This window comes from Balaenoptera musculus, chromosome 4, assembly GCF_009873245.2.
Source record: "Balaenoptera musculus isolate JJ_BM4_2016_0621 chromosome 4, mBalMus1.pri.v3, whole genome shotgun sequence".
In the NCBI taxonomy this organism is placed as follows: Eukaryota; Metazoa; Chordata; class Mammalia; order Artiodactyla; family Balaenopteridae; genus Balaenoptera; species Balaenoptera musculus.
Window position 1 is genome coordinate 73,420,641 of NC_045788.1, and position 27,773 is coordinate 73,448,413.

The 27,773-nt window shown below is 43.1% G+C and overlaps 1 protein-coding gene across 10 annotated transcripts in view; it reads right to left on the bottom strand.

Moving 5' to 3' along the window:
- Positions 1-8,392: 8,392 nt before the first annotated feature.
- Positions 8,393-27,773, bottom strand: part of RUBCN (rubicon autophagy regulator) — a 66,194-nt gene continuing 46,813 nt past the window's right edge. For 7 of the 10 annotated variants that reach the window (XM_036849864.1, XM_036849860.1, XM_036849857.1 and 4 more), the window contains 10 exons: positions 25,850-25,924; positions 18,911-18,971; positions 17,661-17,793; positions 16,855-17,000; positions 16,025-16,089; positions 15,299-15,537; positions 14,694-14,755; positions 14,084-14,237; positions 12,862-12,955; positions 8,393-12,633 (listed from right to left, as the gene is read on the bottom strand). In XM_036849864.1, coding sequence (XP_036705759.1) covers positions 12,455-12,633; positions 12,862-12,955; positions 14,084-14,237; positions 14,694-14,755; positions 15,299-15,537; positions 16,025-16,089; positions 16,855-17,000; positions 17,661-17,793; positions 18,911-18,971; positions 25,850-25,924 — 1,208 coding nt within the window. In that variant the 3' untranslated portion in view covers positions 8,393-12,454. The remainder of the gene's footprint in view (positions 12,634-12,861; positions 12,956-14,083; positions 14,238-14,693; positions 14,756-15,298; positions 15,538-16,024; positions 16,090-16,854; positions 17,001-17,660; positions 17,794-18,910; positions 18,972-25,849; positions 25,925-27,773) is intronic. The other 3 variants (XM_036849861.1, XM_036849863.1, XM_036849865.1) reach the window with 1 other exon arrangement.

The window sequence follows — 27,773 nt, forward strand, 5'->3', positions numbered from 1 at the left end:
GGCTCTCTATTCTGTTCCATTGATCTGTGTCTACACCTCCACCAGTACCACACAGTTCTTTTTTTAAAATAAATTTATTTATTTTATTTATTTTTATTTTTGGTTGCATTGGGTCTTCGTTGCTGCACACGGGCTTTCTCTAGTTGCAGCGAGTGGGGGCTACTCTTCGTTGTGGTGTGTGGGCTTCTCATTGCGGTGGCTTCTCTTGTTGCAGAGCACAGGCTCTAGGCTCATGGGCTCAGTAGTTGTGGCTCACGGGCTCTAGAGCACAGGCTCAGTAGTTGTGGCACAAGGGATTAGCTGCTCCGCGGCACGTGGGATCTTCCCAGACCAGGGCTCGAACCCGTGTCCCCTGCATTGGCAGGTGGATTCTTAACCACTGCATCACCAGGGAAGCCCCTACCACACAGTTCTTGATCACTGTAACCATATAATGTCTTGAAATTGGGTAGACTGATTCCTCTTACTTTCTTCTTCTTTTTCAAAATAGTTTGTTATTCTTGTCCTTTGTCTTTTCATATAAATTTTAGAATAACCTTGTCCATAAAACAAAAAAATCTTGCTGAAATTTTGATAGGATTTGCATTAAGTCTGTGTATAAATTTGGAGATAACTGACATCTTTACTATGTTGACTCTTCCAATCCATGAACATAATGTACCTCTCCATTCATTTAGATCTTCTTTGATACCTTTCATCCGAAATTTGTACTTGCTGCATACAAATCCTGTACATATTTTGTTTGATTTACACCTAAGTGTTTCTTTTTCTTTCTTTCTTTTTTTAGTGTTATGGTATTTTTAATTTTGGTGTCCACGTGTTCATTGCTAGTATACAGAAATGCAATTGACTTTTGTATGTTTATCTTATATCCTGCTACATTGCTAAACTCATTAGTTCTAGGAGGGTTTTTAAAAATAGATTCCTTGGGATTTTTTACATAAACTGAAGTATGTACAGATGAACTAATGTCTGAGATTTGCTTCAAAATAATCTTGATAGGGGTAGAGGGTGGGGGTATAGATGAAACACAGTTGACTGTGAGCTGATAATTGCTGAAGCTGCATAAAGGATACACGGGGGTTCAGTATTCTACTCTCAATATCTTTGTGTATGCTTTCAATTTTCTGTAACAAAAAAATGTTCCCAAATGTTATTCCCTGTAAAAGCTGCAGGGGCCCTCATTGTAGGGTAAAGTCATAGTGGTTGACCTGTCATTCAAGGCCCTTTATGGTCTGACCTCCCCACTAACTATCCAGTTGTTCCTTGAACGCTTTCCAAAAGACCCCCTTCTCTATATGTCTCATAGTTGTCTAAACACCGTTTTCAGTTTCAGCTTTGTGTTTTTGCTCCTGCTGCATTGACCCTCCTCTGTCCCAGAAGGCCCTTCTCCCTCCTCTCAGATTAAATCCCACGCTGCCTCCCACCCAGCTCCAGAACCAAGAGGCCCTTGAGGCCTCCCCTGATCACTCTGGCCACATTGATCTCCCCTTCTCTGACCTTCCAGAACTCTGTCTTTAACATTCATTCCCATATAACATAGTTGTTAAGAGTGGGATTTTTGTAACTAGACTGGCTGTATTTAGATCCAGGCTCCATTGTTTACTAGCTTTGTCACTTTGGGCAAGTTATTTAAACTCTCTGTGCCTCAATTACTTCTTTATAGAATGGAAATGATAATGGTATCTACTTCATAGGGTAGTTGGGAGGATTAAATGAGTCATACATGTAAAAACTTTAGAATAGTGTTCAGCACACAGTAAAAAATCCATATGTAATGATTTCGTTTGTGTACATCCTATATTATAACTAAACTGTAAATTTCTAAAGGGCAGGAACTGCATCCAAGCACTGAGTCATTTACATGGTAGATGAAAAGAATCACACATCCATGATCTGGATCAGTTTAAGTCAGACAAGTAAAGCCAATATTTAATTGCATAATTTGTCACTGTGGCCCTTTCACTGCCTATACCAAGGTTTTTTGCTTGCCAGCAACAGAAACTGGCTCCTGCTACCTTAAGAAAAAGGAATGTACTAAAAAGATTTGAAGGGAAAGCTAAAAAACTGGACTCAGAACAGGATAGGAAACTGGCAGCCCCAGAATCCAGGAGAGAGGAATGACAGTCTCTTCACCATGCTAGAATGAGAAAGTGCCTGCCCACTTACTTTTTTGGTCATCGTCTTATTTGCTCAAGGTTCCAAGACTAGGGAAAGAGTTCAGGCAATCCAGCTTGATCCATGTGCCCACTCCTTGGTCAGAGGTTTAAAAAAATGAACTTATTTCTGGTAATTTTTTGGGGGTGGGTGGGTGACGTTAATTAAGAACTAAAAAGAAGGCTTGCTCTATCTATCTGTTCTCTGGGATCTTTGACTGGCATATTATGGAAAGAAGGCAAGCTGGATAAATATTTCTGTCTGGCTGGTAAACTCTTTGCCTTTAAAGACTTTACTTCTACTTGGGTCCAAAAGGGGTATGGTATGGTCAAGTGCAAACGAAGGAATGGTTTCTGCTCACAGGTGCTGATGGGAGCTCCATGCCAGAGTCAAATAGTGCTGTTTGTAGTCTCTGCAATAGCTGGAATCCTAGAAGCCTTTGGAGAACTGTCCAGATGGTCATTGTCTGGACCTTCCACTCTAAAACCTCAAGAGAGTTTTCCTGATTCCCACTAGCCTTGTCTCTGTCCCTGGCTCTTATCTTATCCCTTGTCTCTGTCCCTGGCTCTGTCCCTGGCTCTGTCCCTGGCAACTCCAAGGTGTCCTCTCCCTGTGTGCTCTCAGGACAGAAGGGCTGGACAGAGGCACCAGTTCTCAGAGGAACTGCACATGAGGCGGGGAGATAAAGAAGGAAGGACAAAACTGGAAGGAAAAAAAGAAGAAGAAAGAAGGAAGGAGCTCTCCATGTTTTCTGGGCCAATGTGGGTCAGTGCATCTTGTGCAGAATAATATTTGGGGGTATTTTAAAGCAACAGCTATCTTGACCCCCCCCTCCAGTATCTATATACTTTTGTACATTCCCTCTGCATTTGAAGGGAAAGAATTTTTTCCCTAAAACCAAACCAAACCAAAGTGAACTCTTTAAATTATAAAAAATAATATGACCACTTTACAGATATTTCAATAGGCAGATAAAAAGGAAAAAAATCACTCCATAGTTCCATCATTTCTGCAGAGCTACACTTACTTTTATGTATTTCCTTCTCTTCCCATGTGTATTTTTCTTTCCATGAATGTTTTTCTATAATTGCAATAAGGGGGTATATATACTTGCCTATATATAAACTTCTTATTTTGGAACAATTTTAGATTTATAGGAAAGTTGCAAAGACAGTATGTGAGTTCTTATATACCCCTCATCCAATTTCAGTTTTCTCTAACATCACCATCTTACATCTTTCAAGACTAAGAAACTAACATTAGTACATTGTTTTTAACTAAACTCTAGACTTTATTCAGATTTTACTGGTTTTGCCAGTAATGTCCTTTTTTCTGTTCCAGGATCCAATCTAGGATAGCGCATTGCATTTAGTCGTCATGTCTCCTTAGGTTCTTTTGGTCTGTGATAGTTACTCAGTCTCTTGTTTTTCATGACTTTGATAGTTTTGAGTACTGTTCAGGTATTTTGTAGAACGTCCCTCAAATTGGGTTTGCATTATGTTTTTCTCATGATTAGACTGGGGCAATGGGTTTTTGGAAATACCACGTGGCGATGTGCCCATCTCATCACAGGGGTGCATAATATCCAAACGGCACCCCTGGTGATGTTAACCTTGATCACTTGGTTAAGGTAGTGTTGGCCAGCTTTGTCCATTGTACAGCTGCTATTTCTCTATTTCCATGCTTTTTTTTTTTTTTAAGTTTAATTTTATTTATTTATTTATTTATTTATTTGTGGCTGTGTTGGATCTTCGTTTCTGTGCGAGGGCTTTCTCCAGTTGTGGCAAGTGGGGGCCACTCTTCATCGCGGTGCGTGGGCCTCTCACTATCGCGGCCTCTCTTGTTGCGGAGCACAGGCTCCAGACGCGCAGGCTCAGTAATTGTGGCTCACGGGCCTGGTTGCTCTGTGCCATGCTCTTTTTTTAAAAGCAAATCACTAATTCCAGTCCACCCTCATGGGGAGAGGGGATTAAGCTCCACCTCCTGGAGGGGCATAGGATTTACATATATTGTTTGGAATTCTGTCAGGAAGATTTGTCTATCCTTCCCAATTTATTTATTTATTCAATTATTTATTTATTAGTATGGACTCATAAATATTTGACATAAACTTTTTCTCTTTTTTTTCATATAACATTGTGTTATAAGGTTTTTTTCATGTTACCATCCTGGTCTTTATAACCATCATTTTAATGATTGCATCTACTTTGGGATATTTTCCATTAACTTTGTACTCTCATAAATTACGCTTCTGTAAACATCTTTTGAAACAATGTTCTATGATTCTTTGTATTCCAGATCTGGCCTGGTGTCTGGAACACAGAAACATAGTAAATATTCAATAGATGTTTATTTGGGATGGATGGATGGATAGATGAATGAATGAATAAATGAATGAATGAATGCTGGGCTGGCAATGTAACTCAGTGGCTCTTTTTCTTTTCCCCTGTTGAACAGTCTTCTCACTCTTGGCCTATGAAGATCTCAAGTCTAAGTTAAATGTTGGGAAGAGAAGTTTGAGAACTTGCTGGATATCAAGCTTTGGCTTCCTTGAACCACACCTAGTTTGTAATAAACAAAGAACCTCAGAACAAGTAAAGATTCTGTACTGTAAGCTATTTTTTTTTTTAATCTCTGGTTGGAAAACATTTGGATACTCTATCAACTTCAGCAGTCTTTCACACAGCTTTATCATTCTTCTCTCAGCTTACCTTGTAGACATAACAATTTTTAAATACCTAGGGTATTTTTAGGACATATAAATATCTTTGTATCTCCTGGTTTAGTCCCTGGAAAGGAAAAGCTGGCAGTTTAATAATAAAGTGAGTGAAGTACATTTGGAATGTTATCTACTCTAATAATGGCTGTTGGACAAAACAGAAACAGTCGCAGACAAAGCTGAGGGAGGAGAAGGGAGATGAGGACACTTTTATCACTTCAATATTTGGGAAAGTAATCACTGTAGATATTTGCTGGCAAGAAAAGAGATAAGAAAGCTAAGACGGGAGGTAATCAGAGGCAAGGTCAGAACAATCCTGCCCCATGTCCTACAATGTACTTCTAATCATTCTTGTTCCCACTGACAGGCAGAGAGGGAAAAACTATCAAGAACAGAATGTTTCCCAAGTGGTTCTCTCACTCTCCAGGAAGAGTCATGTCTATTTGTTGAACCCAACTATTATGAATAGTTGAACCCACATAGACTCTGAGGGGGTGGGCACCCACAGAATTATCTGTAGTAGAGTCCCCTGCGGATCCCTGATCTGGGGGAAAACAGCAGGGACACCCTAAAGACAAATTGTGCAGTGAGACTAGAGAGCCCCAGGGTCAGTTGGCTTCATATTCATCTCAGATTCGGGTGAGTTCAGGCTCTTTTGGTTGGAAGAAATCAGACCTGCTCCTGCTGGTAGTAAAAAGGTAAAGAACAGTCATTACAGAGATCCATGTGGCAAAGAGGAAAACTGGCTAAATTCATCTGACTACAGGACCCCAATATGGGTTGACCCTGTCAGGGCCTCCTTTCTACCTAAGACCTCAGCATGGGTTCTTCTGGCTTAATTTGGAAGGGCTCGTGTGGGGTCTTTGGGGATATCATTGGGATTTTGCAGAGGGAACACTAATGAGCTTAGGGTGATTAAAGAGGACAGGAAAGACCACTGCTGTAGCAAAGGCAATCCTTGTCAGGAAGACCCTCGAAGGGTCATTTCATCTGTCCACTTGCCTCCACACAGAACAGGCAATTCCTTACATTCATTCATTCACTCCATTCATTTACTTGTTTGTTTGTTCTATTTGGGAAAATACTAAATAACAAGATTGTGTGAGAAGTGCTCTAACAGGAGGTTTAGAGAGAGTGCCAAGGGCTCACAGTGGGTGGGTATAGTAGAATGCAGGCAGGGAACGCTGTGATATAGCTGAGTTAGTTCTTTAAAGGAGGAAAGATCAAGGTGTATTTAGGAAACTGCTAGTAGTTCAGGGAATGGCAGGAGATCAGGCCATGAAGCTAAAGTGTGGTCATGTATTGAAGGTCCTTTACGTGCCAGGAGAAGAAACCAAACTTTATCTTATGGGGAGAGAAATACTGGTGAGTCTTAGGCAGGGGAGTATGACTCCACAGTAATGCTTTCTGTCCTTCCCACTGCCCCAATCTCCTTATTCCCACTATGGAGGGCAACTTGGCAACATTTATCAAAATTACAAATGCACGAATCTTTTGTGCCAGCTATTCCACTTTGGATAATTTATCCTACGGATATGCTTGCACCCATGTGAAATGCCATATGACCAGGTTTTTCACTGTAGCGTTGTTTGTATTAGTAAAAGATTGGAAACAACTTAAATGTCCCTCAATAGGTAAATGGTTGAATCAATTATAACCTATCCATATAATGGAAAATGTGCAGCTATAAAAAAGAATATAGAAACTCTTCATGTAGTGATATAGAAAATTCTCTAAGATATTATACTGTTAGGGAGAAAAAAAGCAAGAGACAGAAATGTGTATACAGTATGCTAGTTTTTAAAGAAGTGTGAAGAATAGGAGATTTTATATATATATATATAATTTGCTTGTATTTGCATAAAGAAACTCTGTAAGGATAAAAAGAAAAGTCATGAGTGGCTACCGAAGGGGGTGAGGCAGAAAAAGGGCACATGGCTACAGAAATGGGAGGGACTTTTCATTGTATATCTTTCTATGGGTTTTAAGCATGTGAATGTATCAGAAAACTACATTTAAATATTATTAAATAACGAAGAAAGAGAGGGAGAGGGAGGGAGAGAAAGAGAGAGAAAGGGGACGCTCTGTTTTTCCCTTTACCTCTGCAGGCCTCATTCTTGCTTTTCACCTTGTCAGGACTTTCTTTTCATTAGCTCTGTGGCTGAGGGCTTCCAGTGGTTAAGAGAGACATATACAACTCCTCTTTTAGACCTCTGTGTAGACAGACCCATTGTTGGCATCTAGGTTGAATTTCTTTCTTCAGTTCTAAGTAGAAAAAGGCTGGGAAGTGAGGGGCAGAGGAGAGAGAGGTGCCTTTTACTTCTCTGTTTTCCCTTTACCGCTGCTAGTGCTGTTTTGTGCTTGCTGTGGGAACAGGAGCTTGAAGGCGAAGCCAGGAGTCTGGCTGTTCCTGCAGTGGGCCAGTGGGAAAATAAAACCATTTGGGAACTACAGGCATCACTGTTTAAAGGGAAAACAGGTGAGAAATTGCAGGAGTTGTGAGAGAAAAGGACAGGACTTTCCTAGGGCTTGTTGCCTAATGGTTACAGGGCATCTGTGCTGTGCTGTGTTTCAGGCTTGAGTCTTACTGGTCTGCTGTAGCCTCTTGGAGGGCTGGTCACTAAAACTCCCACCTACATCCTAAGAACCTTCTGGCCACGCAAGGTTTCTTTTAACACAGGAACTCTCACCTCGCTGGTCTGGTATTAAGTGTACATCCAAAACCAGAGCACAGCTCTCTGCTTTCTGTTCCTCCCCCAGAAGCAGTCCACAGAATTGAGGGAGGCAAGGGTATATGCAAAGCACATCCTCGTGTTCTCCATGCTCCTAGAATACTAGTGCTAGGTAGATTCTCTTTCCTTTTTATCACATTCATCTTTGATCCCAAGAACGTCAAGCTCACAATTGGAATGCTTGGACCATCTGGAAGCTGCTTCACTAAAGCTTTAAAAGCAAACAGTTTGATACCCTGGAGATCAGAAATGGGAGAGGACTATAGTTGATCAGGTAGAAGAGCCAGCAGGATATGGTGGTGGGCATATTGATCCCCTTCTCCCATCCTCTAAGCCAAACGTTCAAAGGAAAAAGGAAGTAGGGTTGGGCCTCACTTTAACCAGGATGCTATAAAAATTATGCCTACTCTTTACACCATTAGAGGGTATAGTAAATCTACAAACATTTGGGGCCACAGAAAATGATGAATAACAAAGTCAATGCCAGAAAGGATGAGTGTCCAGCTCACAGTTCCCCTTTCTTTGTGGTGTACCCCCAATCCTCAGTAGGGAGGCCCCAACACAGCCATAACTCTACTATCTGGCCTGCCTCGCTGGCAGCAGACTCAAGAGGACGGCAAATCCTGCAGCTGAGGTTCCAGAGCTGCCCTGGTCTCTGCCCTTCCTGAAACTTAGTTGTTAATTTTCGTTGGATTCTGTAATGTATCCCAGCATCTTTCTAATATCTTGCCCCACTCCCCCACCCCCAGCCTTTTGCTCCCTGCTTAAAAATGTCAGAGTCAGAACAAAACATCTGGTATTTATCTTGTTTTTAGAAGTTTGGGGCTAATGAGGTGACAGTGACAATGCTATGTCACACCCTCGTCCAAACGAACATAATTTCTCTCCTGAACTATTGCAGCCAACTCCTTAGGGTATCTATCGCTTCTACTCTTGTTTTACTCTATTTTCTGCAAAGCGGATGCTGACATTTTAACCAGATCAGTCACTCCTCTGATTAAAACTCTTCAATGGCTTTCCAATGTTCTCAGAATAAAATCTAAAATCTTTGGTCCCCCATGTTCTTACAATACAATCTGAAATTCTTAGTTAAGTCCTTCTTGCAGTTCCTTGCCCAAACTCCTTCTGTCTTAGGACCATCAGTATATGCTAGTCCCAGTCTGGAGCCCTTTTCTCCCTACTCTGAGCCTCATTTTTGGGGTCTTGGTGGAAGTATCACCTTCTCAGGGGCCTTAATTCTCTCCAATCTAAATTAGGTATCCTTGTTATTTATTTTTTTAACTGCATTGACTCTTTTCCTTCATAGCTATTACAGCTTGTAATTACATATTCATTTTAGTAACTTTGGGCAATGTCTGTCTCCCCCGCAAGACCCTGAGTGCCTTAAGGGGCAGGGACTGTCCCTGTTTTGCTCCATGTGATAGCCCCAGAGCCTAGCACAGAAACCAGCATACAGTAGGTACCCAAATATTAGACGGATGATTAAATAGGGAGAGACTGGCGTGGCTGGAGATGGTTGAGATTTAAGATAAGGAGCTGAATTTGTGTGCTAGTGGTAGAAAAGGAATGAGATACATTTACTTTAAAGAGAAAAATCAACATAACTTGACGACAGTGGGTGGGGAAAGAGATAATGCTTTCCCAGCCAAAAGTGCCAGCTGACTCAGAGAGGAAGAAACTAAATTTTCAAACCGGGGTGACTAATGGTTAGGTTTGGGGAAATATGATACTTATGTTGGTTTTAGACATACTGGTTGGAGCTGAGCAAGGGACATCGAAGGGGGAAGTGTTCAGAAAGTTGCAGGGTAGAGCTGGAGCTCCAGCGGGCCAGGAGCATAAAAGAGAAACTCAGAGCTGGTTGTTCACAGAAGTGGGAACTGAAACATCTAAGACAATTCATATGTTGCGGAGAGGAAGATTTACCTCGCTTTAAGCGACAGCTACACCAAGGGGACAGGTAGGGGGCACACCCCGTGCACTGGAAAGTGCCACAAAGTGCTTCATACACGAAGACATAGAAATCTAGAGAGGTGAAGTGATCTGCTCAAGGCCACACAGCAAGTCAGTGACAAAGCATTCCAATCCATTTTTCCTGACTTGTAAGGTCCAGTTTTCTTTGCATTAATACACAGAAACTTCCTGAATTTTCAGACATGCCTGCTTTATAGTAGACACTCCATACCAGTTCCTGATAGTCAAGGCAGGCAAATAAAAGGCAGAATTTCATTTCCTTAGTTTATTAACGATGACAATGAACTGTTAGGCTGTGTATGAATTATAACAGGTAGAAACCTAGTTCGGAACACGAGTTGTACACACCCAAGAACATCTCCATTTAGACTCTTGCTCCTTTTATGTTAATTCAACAGAAGCTCTAAAGCTTTGGTAGAGAAAGTCAGTAACAGCCTCATTTAAGTGGAAAATATTTGCCTTCCACTGTTCTGCTATGTCTTAAATCTGTCTCCACCTTGTAAGCAAACTTCTTTTTCCCTTTATTTATAGAAAAAAACACTTCTTCCTTCCCATTTCATTCAGAAGGAACTCTCTTCAGTGCATTCAAAGCTTCTCCCCACAACAGCAGGGATTTTCAGATACTGATAAGTTGCAAAGTGCTTTCAAAAAATCCCATCCTCTTTCCTCTCTCCCCCTACTCTCAAATAAATAAATAAATGGGTATTTGGACAGTGATGACAGCACAGTGTCGGGGTCACTAAAACAGATATGCAACCTAAAGGGATGAGGTGAGAGAGGTGGTGAAAAACCAGGAGGGTGAGACTGTTGAGCTCAGCTTCAGAAACAGTGTCAGCATCTTCCATCCTTTGATCCTATGCTATATGAAACGCGCACGACAATAATGAGAGTATATCTCTCCTCCGGTGTAGTGACTTGGAGTAAGGAGCTGGATTTGTCATTTAAACCAGAAGTGGAAGTAGAGCTCACCATCTTCACAGAGCCCTTAGTCTGAACCTGAGGCCTAATCCTCAGTGAGACTTGAGTTTCATAGGGTCATTCCCAAAGCTCCTTGAAGGACAAGGGAGCTTCTAGTCTGCCCTTCAAAACTGGGCTGAGCTGGAGGCCTTGGCCTTCACAGCCCCTCCGCCCCAGCCGTGAACTGAAGGGAGAACAGCCTGAGGTAGCCTTCAGGCCCCAAGCCTGAAGCAGAGGGACCAACACCAGAGGTCAAGTCCTCCCTGCTCCCTCTTGTCCTGGTGGAGCCTCAGCTCTGGCTGTTACTCTACTGCCCCTTCGACTTCCTGTGAGACTCCTGGCTGCCTCCAACTCAGGCACTCATCAGCTTCCACCAACCATGTGCAACTTTCTGTTCAGCTTCCTGGGGCAGCGCCCACAGCAAGTTTTTCCTACAAGCGACCAACTACGGAAAGACAGGTACCCAGGAAGAAGTCAGTCCCAAAACAAAAATGCTCTGGGCTTTAGTTCACAGAGCTGCCAGCCCTCAGAGCAGTGATCCTGACCAGTGTTTTACATACAGGTCAGGAAGTACAGCAACTTAAAGAAGATGACAAACACATACTCGGTCCCAGCAAAAACTTTTCCCATCAAAACACACATTAAAAAAGGGTGTGTGTGTGTGTGTGTGTGTGTTAAAGTTAGTAATAAGAAAAGGATGAGTGAACATATGAATATCACCAGGCTAAAGAGTTAAGTGCATAATTGGCACAAAGGCTCTTGTTATCCCAAGAACACGGGAACATTCACGCTCACATCCACAAACTGTCAAGTTGTCTGACACCACTAATAGCAGGAAGCTTTTTCCTCAACTTTGACAAAAGAAACTAAGGCAAGAGATCAGCCACCAGGGAGGGTCCCAGCTGTGCTTCAGGAGCAGAGGGAGAGCACGGAGTTGGGCCAGGCTTCTACTCAGAACCACACTGACCACCTAACAGAGGACACAGTGGCAAGAGACCCACTGATAAAATGGTGGATGGGGCTTCTGTCCTCAATTTAGGATGGCATCAGGGACTTGCCTGAGCTTGAAAGATCAAACCTGCACCAGAGCTATGTTGACTAAAAGGGACCTGATCACCTAAGAGGAGGCCAACAGCCCCTCTGACTGAATAAATGCTCCTTAAATAACAGAGTTGTAGCGTTACTTATGCTAGAAATGGGCCTGGTCTAAGTATCAGTTCTGTTCTTTGTGTCAAGTTCCCCAGGGTAGATAAAGAAAGTCAGCCTGTGACATCATCTATGCCTAGAATATTTCAAACAAGGAAGTCATGACTGCTTCCTTGAGGTCTCTGAAAATTCTAAGGTAGCAATAACGCTGTTTTTATGGCCTCAAAAACACCTAAATAAGAATGCCCACGATGTAGTCCCATTCTCTGCTGCTTCTCCTCAGGGCACAGTCTGACCCTATTCCAGGACTGGGAGAGAGAAAACTCCATCCTCCTGTTTCAGCAGCAAAGGAGAAGTGAGTTCGCTGAGAAAGGCCTGGCTCAGAAGCTCCAGAATTACAACAAAATAAAACTGGAAATGATACTTGAGATGCAGCTGAAACCAGATCTGGTCCAAGTGGAGAAGGCCATGGATGTCGGAAGAATTGGGTCTCCCTGTCCATTCCCCTGACAGAGGCACTAGAAGCTTCACTTAGGGACCCATGTGTCAGTTTTGATGGAAATACTTGGTACCTATAAATTGTCACAACAGACTGGACCCCACCAACCTAAATAAGGTTGACTGTACATGGACATTAGACAGGTCGTAAAAATTAATAATGATGATAATAATTAAAAAAAAAAAACCAAGTGGGTAAAGTCCTTAAAAAGGTGGCTCAGTTCTGCACTATGTGTGACCCTAGCCCCTAGAAAGAGTGCTTTACGTGCTTTCTTCAGGTGGTCTCCAGGACGGCGGCCTCCAGGGCCAAGGCCTCGGTGGGTTCCTCCTCATAGTCTGACATGTAGGACTCCAGGCTCTGCTTGGCCAGCAACTCTCGCCGGGCCTGCAGCCGCTCACAGCGGGGACAGCTTCCAGACTTGAAACAAGCTTTATGGTAACATGCTTTACACTCTATTCAAGTTGGGAAGGGGAGAGAGAAAAGAACAATTTGTATTATCTCGAACTGGAAGCAAGTCGCTGCCGTAACCCTTCTCACACCACAGCTTGGTGCACCTGTGGGGAAACACAGGGAGCTGCTGAACCAAACCAAACTCTTACTAATAGGGGTGGCTGATGGGAAATACATGAGCCTCGTGTTCTGTCTTGTTTGCCCACCCCACACCGGGCACCAGCCCTCACCTTCACAGGTCCGGCACTTATGGAGCTCAAAGGGAAAGATGATGTCATCCGCATTCTGACAGAACTCACAGATGAAGCCCTTGGCTTGGCAGAGCTGGAGAGGAAAGACACAGGCAGCAAAATGAGGCAAAGCACACCACAGGAACTGGCCAAGAGGGTGAACACAAGCGAGGGGAGGAGCAAAATATAAATAAGTCTTGAGGGACTCTAAGGTGTTCTCCCACCTTCAGGAAAGAGACCCAGGCTGGACTTAGCATGATGGCCAAACTGGGGCCAGGGTTGGGCAGTGTTGCCAGGCAGTGTTAGACAAAGCTTTAAGGTGAAGACAAGAGAGGCATGAGTTTGAGAAACTCCAGCCATGAGAGTGGTTCTCAAAGAAGAGATGAAAAGAAGGAAGGAACGATGCCACAAAGGGCTTCCTAAAGTCAAAATTCCAGCCTGGGTAATGATTTTATTTTGAAATAGGAAACACAACCAATTAAGGTAAAATGTAAAGGCAAGGACAGTTCTCCAAAATAACACCCAGCCTCGAGTCAGGTTACAGTGAAGTCTTTCCAATGCCCCCTGCTACACGGGACTTCTACATATGCCCCATTTTAAGCTCTAATTCTGGGACTGTTACAGGAACACAAACTGGACATATTCTAAGACGGGAAATTCTAAATATGGAACTTATGAATTTCTGGTATGTTGGATACATCAAGAACAATGATAACTTGCATCTACAGAATACTTAGGTTTACACAATGCTTTCACATAAATTATTTCATCAATCCTCAAAAATACTGAGAGGAAAGGACAGTGGGTATTAATCATTATCTTCATTTTAGAGACAAGAAAATTGAGGCTTACCTCGGAGAGGGCAAAGTATTTCCTTTGATCACAGTGATTGAAAATGATAAAGCCAAGACCCAGTCCCTCTCCAGAATCTAATCCAGGGTCCTCCTCTCACATCATGACAATTCTTTAGTGAAGGCCTGCTTAGTCCTGCCCGTTTCCCAGGAGAAATGCCAGCACCAAATCCTCTTCTAATTCTAGGTTCCTTAGAGCTGGATGATTTAGCTGTTCACCAACCCAGGGAAGAGCAATCCTGTCCAGTTTTTCTCACAGTGTTGACAAGCCAATTCAACTTCCTGGAACTAAATGGCAAGAACCCTGGATGCACGCTACTCTCAGTATCCCTAAGCAAGGGCCCAGCCACATGCTAAAGTGAGTTTCTTACCATGCATCGCTCTACGTGGGCAGCCCCCGCCTTGGTGAGGTCAGCGAGCCGGGGCCCCAGCTCTCCCTTCCTGGCTGCAGTCAGGTCATTCAGCGAGTACAGGTGGAGATCCTCTGTCAGGTGGCCTGGAACTGTGTCAAAGGAGTCCAGAAGCCTGCAGGAAATGAGGGGAAGTGGGTGGGAGCGGAGAACGTACACTTTGTGTGGCACATCAGAGTAGAAGGATTTCTATCCAGAAGCAGGATAGGGAAGAAAAGCATCCTAGGCAGAGTAATGAGGGTGGGTAACATTCAGCCAGCCCAGGCCACCTCAATCCTCCACACCACCAGGTGTCTGGAGGGCAGAAGTGACTTTTAGGCCCTTCTGCAGTGATGCATGTCAGCTTGCAAGGAGTGGTGGGCCTGCCCTGGGTAGAATAACCATATCTCCCCTTCCAGAGAGAGGGACACAGACATAGTTACTGCTGTAGGCTTCTCATTTACCATTTCTGGAATTTTCTGCAAGATCCCCCTACTCTCCTGCTTCACATAACAAGGGCCAACTGCTGGGACATGTTTCTTTCAGAGACATTAGCTCAGCCAGAGGCCTCTGGCCTCCACACAAGACTTACTCTTTGGCCAGTCGGCATGTCTTGAACATGTTCTTCATGTGACACAGCTGGACCCGCAGCAGCTGAAGAGAACGGCATTGTGGTGGTAGGTGGGGAGTCAGAGGGGTGTAAAGAGGAGAGAAACCACCGTTAGAAAGGCCAGTGCCTTTAAACCCTGCGCGTCTGGAGGCTTTGCACGAGGCAGCCAGAGCCAGACTGTTCTCTATACCCGTAACTCAACAACTCGCTTCAAAGGCACCCCCAGTCAGGGAAGGGCCCTCTGCTAGGTCAGTCTTCCCAAATCACATACATAGCTGGGAGCTGCTGAGAAATCCAGAATCTGAACTTCCGACCCGACACCCTATTCTCCGTTCAGTAATATTTTCAGGGAAGGGAGAAATCCTGCTTTTGCCATTAAGTGTTATCTATAGCTTTCAAGCTGCCTTGCCAGGTTCGAGACTCTAACTAGACAGATACCTCGAAAATGGCATGAGAAAGTACGCAGAGAAAGTGAGAATGATGAGATGGTTACAGCTCCACCACAGCGACAAAGAGGAGTGTGGTGATCTTGGCAAACCTCTATGAACAGAGGGTAATCTGTGACGTGACCTTTTCAAGGGTCGTACCCGGACTTGATTGAGCAGCTTGACCTTCCTATAGAGGGCACTGTTGATGTCCTGCACATTGAAGAGAGGATCGTTCCAGATCTTAATGAGCAGGTCCTTGGAAAAATTGCTGACGTAGTACTTGCTGAAGTCCCACTTGCGCAGAACTCGGCTGGGGATAACCATCTGGGCATTCTCGTGGCAGCACTGACAGAAGTACTTGCCCAAGTACTCGCAGTACCGCAGCCGCTTGATGTAATCTGAAAAAACCGGAAAGTCAAAAGGTCAGAGGTGGCTTTCCCATCTATAAGCTGGTGAGGCAGCCCTGCTGCTCCTTTTGAAGGAGGAGGAAGGGATGGCCAGTGGGCTCCGGCCACCTCTGTTTGAGCTCCCAAAGCTGCCAGAAACCCACATAGTGGGGCCTGTGGTTTCCGTGTCCCAGCCTGGAGGCCGCTGAGGAAACAAGTGCTGCCAGAGTTGGTAAGATCCAGCCTCCAGGAACCTGGCTGAGAGTACACAATGTACTCCAGTACACAATCCTGGTAATGGGCTCCTAGAAATCATTTCCCTCTGATTACCAGTACTGTTGCCTAGTACCACCCCTTTCCGTCCTCCAGGCCTCTTCTTTCCCTTTTCCCAATTCTGCTCTATCACCTCCTCTTACTACTTCTCTGACCAGCTCCCTCGCCCAGGTGTATGACAGGGTAAAGCCCTTGGAGGCCGCGGGGGGTCAGAGAAGACGCTCACCAGGGTCACTCCGGATGCCACATCCTGCACAGCGGTAATTCTGCTTGGCCACAGCGATTTTCCTCCTGAGGAAACGGGAAGGAGAGGGGATTGGCAGATACCAGCTGCATGAGGTCTCTGAGATGTAAAGGATGGGGATACAAATATAGGGTTCCCATAAGGATGGGAAGACAGGGGAATTCACCTATTTTTTTAGAATTGGACAAAATGAGCCTATTGGGAGAACCAATTCAAACCAAGGATTGTAAGGTTAGAATTTAGGTCTAGGCAGTGACTCTCCCCAGTAATGAACCACACTTTCTGTACAAACGTAAGAGATGAGAAATAGTAGAGGGGAGAGAACAAAAGGAAAGAAAAGCATCCATCCATCTTGAGGAAAAAAAACAAGAAGTTCATAAAACTACTGGGAGGAAGGCAACAGGTTGGGAGGCCAGTGATAAAAGACCTCATTTCTGGTTAGCTCTGGGAAGGAATGGGAGGACTAAGAGTAAAACTCGCAGACAAGGGACTTCCCTGGTGGTCCAGTGGGTAAGACTCTGTGCTCCCAATGCAGGGGGCCCGGGTTCGATCCCTGGTCGGGGAACTAGATCCCACATGCACGCTGCAACTAAGAGTATGCATACTGAAACTAAGACCTGGCGCAGCCTAAATAAATAAATATTTAAAAAAAAAAAAAAAACTCGCAGACAAGTAGATAACCCTCTCCCTCTGCCTTTTAGAATTGTATGGGAGGTACAGCTGCAAGTAGGGACAATAGGGTGAAGAGAAGGCTCTGACAATCCAGAGAGAATGTATCTGTTTGCCAAAGGGCACGGTCACTGACTACTCACGTTGGGGCTGGATGAACATTAAAAATTATCTGAGGCCGGGGTGGGGCCCACTCCAGGTTGCCTCGAACACGAATACGTAGCTTGTAGATGTCAGCATGCTGCCCGTCATCTGGTGAGATGGGCAGTGAGTCAGGGATGGGCAGGAGCTGCAGAAGAAAAGCACAGGGTGATCCACCAGGGACAATCTGGGGGAATACATATGCTTGACCCTTCTGGCCATGGCAGAAGCATAATTAATGAAAGCCATTTCAGGAACACCATAAGCAAGGGCTTCAGGGAACCTTGGCCCTCGAGATAAATGATAAGGCACCAGGCTACTAGAAGTGAGGGCCTTGGGTTCCAAGAATCAAAAGGAACAGAAACGGCATCCCAGTGTGGTGGCACTCCTTGATAATGCTGTCCCTGAACCCAGCCCTGGACCCTTGGTGTGCCAGGGTGCTTCATGCCTTATTCAACTGCAGAGCAAAGAAGAACCTGAATAGTTCACTTTTCCAGTGTCTCAAGGTGGTCACAACACAGGAGTGCTGCCCCCGGGTCTAGTGAGCAGTCATATGGAATAAGGACAGTGAAGGAGCCGTTCGTTATCTCCTATCCTGACGATGGCTAGGGAAAACCTAGGCAAGCGTGCACGCATTCCATCATTTATCCATGCCACACATTTGTAATGAATGGCTTCTAAAAGTAAGGAAGGAAACACGGAGGCTCATTGTAAACTGGGGACGTGTAATAAAGGAGAACAATATCAGAAAGGCTCACAGCCTCCTGGGGCTGGACGCTGGGTGGAGAAAAAGACTTGAAGAATCTACCTTCTGAGGGGCGTCGTGCTCTGGAACGAGCCACTCTAGCTCTGAGGCGGCTGGGAGCTGCATCCCCTCAAACTGCTTCAGGAGCCCCATGGCCACTGCCTCAGCAGACGTGGAGTGTAGGAAGCAGTGAGAGCTGAAACAGAGAGTCAAGGAAGACTGAGCATGGAGAAAAGACAGGAGGATGGGAGCCCTAACTTCAGGACTCGATACCATACACAGTGACTTATGGACTGAGAGAACACTCACAGCAGCCCCAGCCCACTCAGCTTCCTTTCTCATCATGCTCAGACATGTGAGTATAGAGCAAAATACACAGGCCCACACATAGTTCTAAGACTTAGGCTCAAATCCCACTTACTAGCATTCATGGCACTGCTGGTTAAGAATTCTGTCAAATCCTTTCTCTAAACTTCACTTTCTGTCTTTTTTAAAATTAATTAATTAATTTATTCATTCATTTATTTATTTATTTTTTGGCTGCGTCGGGTCTTCGTTGCTGCGTGCGGGCTTTCTCTAGTTGCAGCAAGTGGGGATTACTCTTCGTCGCAGTGCGCGGGCTTCTCATTGCGGTGGCTTCTCTTGTTGCGGAGCACGGGCTCTAGGCACGTGGGCTCAGTAGTTGTGGCACGTGGGCTCTAGAGCGCAGGCTCAGTAGTTGTGGTGCACGGGCTTAGTTGCTCCACGGCATGTGGGATCTTCCCGGACCAGGGCTCGAACCTGTGTCCCCTGCATTGGCAGGCGGATTCTTAACCACTGTGCCACCAGGGAAGCCCTAAACTTCACTTTCTTTAATTGCAAAATGGGGATGACAACACCTGTTTACAAAATAGAGTGAGTCAAACTGCTTTGTGGACTATGAAGACTATTGTCACTCCCACATGAGCTACTGTTTCCTCTAGTGGAGTCTGCTATGTGGAACCTGTTCAATTCGATTTCATAATCAGAAATCACAATCACTGTTCTCTCTTTTGAGACCTGATCTTCTGGGAGCCTCTGGTATAATCAGAGTTAGCGGAGAAGGAATAATCCACACTGCGAGCTTTGCCCCCACCAGAGCCCAGCCTGTTTGATCCCATGATCTTCTGCTCTCTTCCCTGGACTCACCACCATCAGGCAGGCCTGTCACATTAACTTTGCCTCTCTGTGAATTCAGATGGCTTCATCCCATGGCCTTCCCATTCATATCCCAAGACCTGGGTTTGTTTCTCCACATATCCCAAAGTTTTATTAAAAAAAAAAAAAGTACTTACAAGGACTGGGAGGAAACAAATGATTTGTTGTTTGAGGGTGTGCTCCTTCTGATGTCAGCATCTAAATGCAAACAAGAGTTAAGGGGAGCAGGAAATGGAAAGGGAGGAGGTAAGGGATAATAATGGAAAGCAGTCCAAGCTATTGCCAGCTAAGCACTCAGGGCAGCAGCTAGGTGCTACATTCTATGCAGGATAAGGAGCAGAGTCCAGGTGAAGCTTTACATACAATTTATAGTTTGGCTCTGTTCAAGTCACAACAGACTGAATTGGTGACATTATGCATAGCACTGAGAAGGTCAAAGTGGCTACAAATCCAGGTGGAAACACAAATTCACATTTAGTGCAAAGCAGTGAAGGAGAAAACGAAGCATCCTAAGGCAAACAGGGACACACTCTCTACCAAGCAGCAACAAATTACTCCAATTTCTCTCATTCTCTAAATCTCAAGTGCTCTTAAATGATAAACTCTCAGAGTCAAGAACTCTATCTAGCTCTTTTTTTTATACCAGAATCAGTACCTAACACAGAATTTAGGTCATAGAGGTTACTCATTAAATGTATGTGGAATTGAAACTTTGCTTCTAACATCTGACCACTATTGCTATTACCCACTGAATGTGAGAAGTCTTCCATGTCCTTAACAAAGTTTCACGGAAAGACTCCCTTCCTGTCTGGTGGCACAGGGGAAAAAAAGAACTTCTCTATGGTTTGGCAACTCCCTGGAGATGCCTGGTAAACAACAAATTTTCATGGAGCTATTCAACATGATCTTTACTAAAGAACTCTCAAACATAATTATAGGAAACTATGGCAGACTTTCCAAAGTCTATTTCCAAGAAAGAATTTTGAAAAGGATTTCTAATAATGATATGCCTGAATCTCTAGAGACCTCACCTACCCAAATATTTTTAATGGGGAGAATGTGAAACATGGCAGTCATGTTCAAGAGAGGCAGATACTGCCTATTCAAGTCATGAAAACAAGACTGTTCTGATAAGTCTCATCCCTCACTTCCTTTGATGCCTAGTGAAAAGACCTTTTCCTAATTAAACCTACACAATGATCAATCTACTGCATTTAAGCCCCTCAATAGAGTGCTAAGCTTACATGACATCACTCTGCACTTGGCCATGAGTAGCTCAATTGTTCTTCATGTTTCCTCTGTATACATATACGTTTGTGTGTACCACTAGATTATAATATCTCGGTGTGAGGAAATGAGATCGTGTCTAATTCTTCTGTTTGGCCCTGAAATACTTAACACAGTGCTCTGTATAACAGCATATTCTCAAATAATATTCCTGAAAAATCAATGTCTTCAAAGCTATAAACACAAGTAAGAGAAAAGAACTGAAATCTCTCAGTTTTCATATGCTCTCTAAGCATAGAAAAACTTAAGATAGCAGCAAAATCTTTGACTAGCAAATAACAAATCCTATTTTATTTAACAAAGAAGTTCATGTATATCATATACTCTGTCTGAATTTGCGCCACTCAAATCCAGTTCCCAATACACTGCTAGTTCTGTATTCTATTCTAAATAGTGCTAGAAGAGAAAAAAATACTCTAGGCAACAGTAGACCTTCATAGACCATTGGGTTTGCAACGTTGATTTGAGTAACACTAAATTGCCTTGGATCATACCTAAGTCTTGCCTTGTCCTTAAAATCCTCAAAGAGCTTTTTGTACATAATAGGTTTCCAAAAAATACTTCCTAAATAAAAAATTGGCTGAAAGCAAAAAGCAAATTTCAGCCTGTTTAGGAGTGATAGAAAAGGAAAAACGAGACAAAAATCTTAGACAGATATCTTGAAAAAAGAGCTAACCAACATGGTTACTTGAGGGCCAGGCTACTAAAGAAAACATGGCACGCCAGAGAGGAGAGGCGGTTGACAATTCATGGTTGCTGAAAACCGCTGTCTTCATAAAAACTATTCAGCAGTTCTTCAGCCTCATAGAGAGGAAGTCTTCTTTTCTTTGAGAGAAAAAATAACACTCTTTCCTCTTTGGAAAATAAAGTCAAGTCATACTTTATCATGTTTCTTCTTTTTTACCAGAGATGCAGTGACATCCTAGCTAATCATGAATATTTCCAAGCGTGCAGAAGACTACACGGGTTTGGAAGCGAGGATCTTACCCCAAGAGTGGAGAGGGAGAGGCAGCGCCTGATATCAAAAGGGACATGACACCTGTCACTGGTCAGTACCATGAAGGCCTTGTGGGTACTAGGCCTCTCTGTTGCATCCTGCTCACTCTCTAGTCAGTACAAGCAGATGATTAGGTTAATGTGGTTGGAACACTAGTTGAGGATCTGGATAAAAGCAGACCAGGGTCTAGGATAATTAAGGAGTAAAGAGACAGAAGAAAGCTACTCAACTGAATGGATTAAACGTACCCCAAATGAGAGCACTTGAGAAAGAAGTCTGAGAAGCACTCCTTCCAAATGGAAGTTAACATAATTATGAAACTTTTTATCAATTCTTTAACAAGAACTGATTTCAAATGCTTCTGATGCTTTAGATAGGATAAGGCTATTACTACTGACTGGTAAAAGTTCAAAAATGTAAAGACAAACAACAACAACAACCAAAATAATGACAGGTTATAAGAAGAATTTTTGCATGTCCAGACACTGGTATTGGGATGATCAGGGAAGAACTGGTTAAAACCTTGGTACCCTAGCAAAATCTGCACATTTTTAAACAAAATAAGTGAGGCACAAGAATAGAGTCAACTTCAGAATTTACTGGCCAATTTGATGTTGGTTTGCATCCTGTTTTCCTCTTAGCACATAAGGGGATACCCAACACATCCAGAAATCCAACTCTAATGAATGTTCTGTAACTGCTGACTCAAGAGGAAACACTTTAAAATGGAGAACCACAATTACTCTTGCCTTAGAAGGAGAAAACAATTTATTAAAAGAGGGAGGGTGTGGAGGAGCAACAGATTACCTTGAATTGGATATAATTTTAAAACTTTCCCAAAATATAGTTCATGAACTTTCCTCTTTATATATTGTGCCAGTTTTCAATTTATTGCCTTTCAGCTCCCAACCTGACCTTCTTTTTGTCTGCTCTGTGATAATGGAGCTGGACTTGAAAACACTGATCTTTTGCCAGCTGGCACAATGTTCAGCTTCGCCAGTAGAGGGCGCTGGAGGGACACTGGAGGAGGAAGGGGTTTGTCTGGCTGCCGGTGCGCTCCCATAAGCGGACTCCTGCGGTGCAAGTGACTTTCCCCAGGGTAAGCATGGCTTCAGGAAGCTTTGCAGCAGAGCGCCACTGGTGGTACTTCTCACAAGCGGCTTCCCTTGGACCTCTGGGAAAGCTTCCGAGCCGGTGCCGCAGGCCTGGCCCCTCTCATGAACCACTTCCCCCAGCACCCCTTGAGTTCTGAGGCACAGCACCCCCTGGGGGCAGTCTCCTCCCGCACCCCAGAGAAGGTTTCCTGAAGAGGGCTGTTGGCATGGCACCCCTCATGGACAACATGCCCGGACATTCTCTCAGGGCAGTTCTGCACCTTCAGAGAACTCCACCATCCAGTGAGCAAGGAGGTCTGGATTGCAGCCTCGGGGTATGGCCCTCTTCTACATTTGTTCCTCCCCTGGGGGCTCTATCTCAGCCCTAGGGATGGTGACTGCTGCCTGTATCTGCTATTCCTGTATTCGCTAGAGTTTTCTTTACTCCTTATGAGCCAGTCTCCCATTACTTCAATCCCCCATCAGAGTTAATAATTCTTTATATTAAATTTTCACTATTCAAGTTATCATGTGGTTTCTGTCTCCTGACTGGACCCTGGCTAGGTACATAAATGCAGAGATTGAAATTCTAGAAGAAGGAGGATAAAGAAGAATTGATGAAGTTGTAGTGGGAAAGGATGAAGGGAGGAAAACAACAACAACAAAATCCTAAAACCAGAGAAGCTGAAAAGACTGTCTGGAATTGGGAGCCCATGAATGATATCATATCAATTTGGCAGACACCATCAGAAGATACAGATGAAGTGAAAGAAGCCAGACACAAAAGATCACATACTGTGTGACTGCATTTACATGAAATGTCCAGAAAAGACAAATCTATAGAGATATGAAGATTAGTGGTGGACCGGGGCTTGGGGTGGGAATGTAAATTAACTATAAATGGGCGTGAGGGATCTTACTGGGGTGACGAAGATGTTCTGAAAGTAGATTACGGTGATGGTTGACAACTTGGTAAATTTACTCAAATTTAGTGAGTTGTACACTTAAAGTGGGTAGATTTTGAAGTCCAATTATTCCTCAGTAAAATTGTTTTTTAAAAAGGGAATAGATGTTAATGAATACAAAGCTTTCTATGAATAAGCTATGATCACAAGTTTACATCCACTTTACTGTGAGGAGGAAGTAACTTTCAAAACTATTTCCTTCATAAACACTCCTACCCCATAAGGTCTACTTGCTGAATTAGGATCTAAGAAAAATGATTACATTAAGCAAAGTATTACAATTATGCAGAGTAGTTATCATAGATGATGTCTATACTACGATGCTTAAGTAATTTTTCCACGGGTGTTATAGATTCTGATAACCTTCCTCTGATAGAATCCCAAGAGATTCTTCAATAGCATATATTACTTAAGGTGATCAAAAAGAAAAGCATCTGTAAGCCTCTGGACATGATCAAGAAGACTGCTAATGAGAAGTATACCGACACCTGTTAGAAAGAATTTGGTCCCCAGTAATAAACTTCATTAAAGACCAGAAACAAATGAAAAAGAACAGAAAGCAATAAAGAAACCTACAGTAGAGAAAGATGAATTGTAAAGTATGCTTTCAGAGTAAAACAAATACCGTATGCTAACACATATATATGGAATCTAAAAAAAAAAAAAAATGGTCATGAAGTACCTAGGGGCAAGACGGGAATAAAGACGCAGACCTACTAGAGAATGGATTTGAGGACACGGGGAGGCGGAAGGGTAAGCTGGGACAAAGTGAGAGAGTGGTATGGACATATATACACTACCAAATGTAAAACCGATAGCTAATGAGAAGCAGCTGCATAGCACAGGGAGATCAGCTCGGTGCTTTGTGACCACCTAGAGGGGTGGGACAGGGAGAGTGGGAGGGAGGGAGACGCAAGAAGGAAGAGATATGGGGATATATGTATATGTATAACTGATTCACTTTGTTATAAAGCAGAAACTAACACACCATTGTAAAGCAATTATACTCAAATAAAGATGTTAAAAAAATTATGCTTTCATAATCGGGAATCTGTGTGTAGAAAGAAAGTCAAACAAGTCACTACTTTGGAGAGAGGGTTGTTCTGATTGCTTTCCCTCCAAGCCCTCAAAATGTGTTGGGATTGTGGACCATGAGAAAAAGTAGTACTTTAGTTGAAAAATATTTCATATTCTTGGTGTATAAAAAACGCTTTAAAGCTCCCAAAATGGGGGAAGAAAGGATACTAGGAAGACCAAATAAAAGTATGCCTTATGGTTAAAGCAGACTGACTATGCTCTAACAAAGAAGTACCTGACAGTCAGTAAATGCACATGCAAAGGATTCTGGTTGTAAACACATCAGAAGCCAGTTTAAAAGTGACTTAGGGGAATTCCCTAGCAGTCCAGTGGTTAGGACTCAGCGCTTTCACTGCCTGGGTTCGATCCCTGGTCAGGGAACTAAGATCCCTCAAGCCATGTGGCATGGCCAAAAAAAAAACCAAACTAAAAAAAAAATGACTTATGATTGTTACTTCTCAAGCAAGAGAAGACTATGTTAGAATAAATTACAACAGTTCAGGAGTAAAGTAAAAGGTACCTAATTACTTTTATTTCTCTAAATCTTAATTTAATCTTATACATATAATTATTTCAAACTCTAGTGGCTGACAATATTAACTGTTAAAATTAACTGTTAATTAAAATTTTAAATTAATAAAATAATTAACTATTAATCAAATTAATAAATGCCCTGAATTTTGTTGTTTGTGTGTTTTAAAGCCACTGTGAACAGAAAACTACTACTTTTAGTCAACTCCACCTACAGAAAGTCTACTTGTTTGGATCACAAAGCAGTTACTAAGGCCAAACATTTGCAGCAATAAATCCTAATTGTATACAAACTACCTAGAAGAGATAGCTTTCTGAAAGTTGGCTCTCAAATTCAAAACTCTAAAGAGACTCTAAGCTTCATACCATTCTATAGGACTTTTGCTGTCTGAATGTGTGTCAGTATTTAGCTATAGGTTTGAACTGTAATTTCTTCACCTGACCACTCCTTTCTAAACTGTCCACTATCTCCATCAGCCACAATGACCACTTAATCTAAAAGTATCACTGTAGAGAAGGATTAACAAGGATAATCTCAGTGAGGAGGATTGCTGGGGTCATATGAGGAAGAAGAAAATGAGTATCTGAAAAAATGGTACAAATGAACTTACTTAAAAAAAAAAAATAGAGCCACAGATCTAGAAAACAAACTTACGGTTACCGGGGGGAAAGGGGGGGAGGGATAAATTGGGAGATTGGGATTGACATATACACAGTACTATATATAAAATAGATAACTAATAAGGACCTACTATATAGCACAGGGAACTCTACTCAATACTCTGTAATGACCTGTATGGGAAAAGAATCTAGAAAAGAGTGGATATATGTATATGTATAGCTGATTCACTTTGCTGTACAGCGGAACCTAACACTTTAAATCAACTATACTCCAAAAAAAATTTTTTTTAATTAAAAAATAAAAAATAATTAAAAAAAGAAAGAAAGAAAGAAAATGAGTATCTAATTTGTTCCCAGTTAGCTTAAGTCCAGTTTTCCCCAGATAGTTCTCCAGACCCTATAGTCCTCATAACCCTGACAGGTATCACAGGTATGTACAAAAGCTGGTGCAAACATTCACACACATGCATGTATGAGCACACCCACACTTCCAACACAGGCTACCTGAAAACAGCGAGGCCACTGACACTGAGAGTCCATTCTTTGACATGTGAGTCAGGTTAGATCCTTCACTACCATCTGTGTAATAATGATTATAAAAGGGTGCCCTTTAGTATTCAGACAGGAAGTAAACTGATGAGAATGACAGTTCTATACCACATGTTCCTGGAATCAGGACTTGACTTTTGCTCCAAAAGACGGCACTGCTTTTAGAAACCTACATCCATAGTTAGGTTCTCACTTTGGCTTGGGAGACAGTTACTGCTGCCTCCCCAAACCAGCCTAGCCTTAAAGACCTCCTAAGGCAGTGGTTATCAACCAGGGAGGATTTTGTACCCCCTGTAGATATTTGGCAATGTCTGAAGACATTTTTGGTTGTCACAACTGGGGAGAAGGGCGGAATGCTACTGGCATCTAGTGGGTAGAGAAGCCAGGAATGATGCTTAACACTGTACAATACACAAGACAGTCTATCACAGCAAAGAAATATCTGGCCTAGAGGTTGAGAAGCCCTGCCCTAAGGTCTTTTCCTTTAAGGATTTCTGTCTGAACTGACTAGAGTTAGTTGATTAAACACCTCCTCTGGGGCCACAAATGCAGCAACAGTTTCCAACAGGAGTGCACCTCATGCCACCCCCAGGCAGGCTATTTCATATTTGGCTCCTTCCAGTCTGAACAACTCCCCCTGGCTCCTTGCTTTGCTGCAAGGAACAGACTTTATAGTCAAGTGGACTGTTCCACACTCAGTGAAGTAGCATGTTTTGGATTTACCTTAATATTACCCACATGAAATTCCAACTGCTGATCCTGAGAGAGAGGGCAGAGCCCTCCTATTTTCTTCTAATTTGGAGACCAAGTCAATCACAGACTGTGGTGTAATAAAAATATATATATATTTGATCTCTGTCCAGTTTCTGGCACAGAGCTCCTATAACCTTTGGAATTTCCTGAGTGATAGGAATGTCTGTTATTCATAATGAGCCCCTTTCCATTATATCCGAGTTTACATTAATGAAATGACTCGTGGGGGCACCCAGATAGCTTCAGGATGGGGTTGGCTGCCAGAAGAAAAAGCTTAGAAGATCAGAACTTTCAGCCCCACCTCAGGAACTCAGTTGCCACTGGCCAATGATGTAATCACTCATGCTTACTGAATGAACCTTGATAAAGATGAGGTTTGGAAGGGCTTCCTGGTTGGTGAACATATCGATATACTGGGAGAGTGGCAAACCCTGACTCCATGGAGATGGAGGTTCCTGTGCTCAGGATACTTTGGGACCTTGCCCTATGTACCTCCTCTTCATGTGACTACTCATTTGTATCCTTTATAATAAACTGTAATCATAAGTATAGCGCTTCCCTGAGTTCTGTGAGTCATTCTAGTGAATTATCAAACATGAGGAGGGAGTTGTGGAAACCCCTGGGTTGGTAGTTGGCCAGGGAGAAGTACAGGCATCCTGGGAACCCCATTGGCAGCTGGCATCTGAAGAGGAAGCCATCTCGTGGGACTGAATCCTAAATCTGTAGGGTCTGTGCTAACTCCAGGAATTAGTGTCAGAATTGAAATGTAGGACACTCAGTTGGTGTCAGAGAACTGGAGAACTGTTGGAAAACCACATACAAAGGAAAAAATGGAGTTTTAAGTGACCATCATTGTTATAAATAGAAATCAGATGCATTAAGGAGAACACAGAAGGAAGACTTCCTGGAGACCTGGAAAAATATGTGTAAAAATTGTATTTCTGAATGGGGAAGAAACTCATCTACCATACCTGGAGCTGAATGGGTTCTCGAGATTGGTGTAAACAGGAAATCAGAGCCTCACGCAGTAAAAGATCTATTCATCATCATGTTACAATGGAGAACTAGACACAATTCATCTCTATAGTCTTGGTTCCAGCCATGGGGGAAGAACTTACGTCCCTGA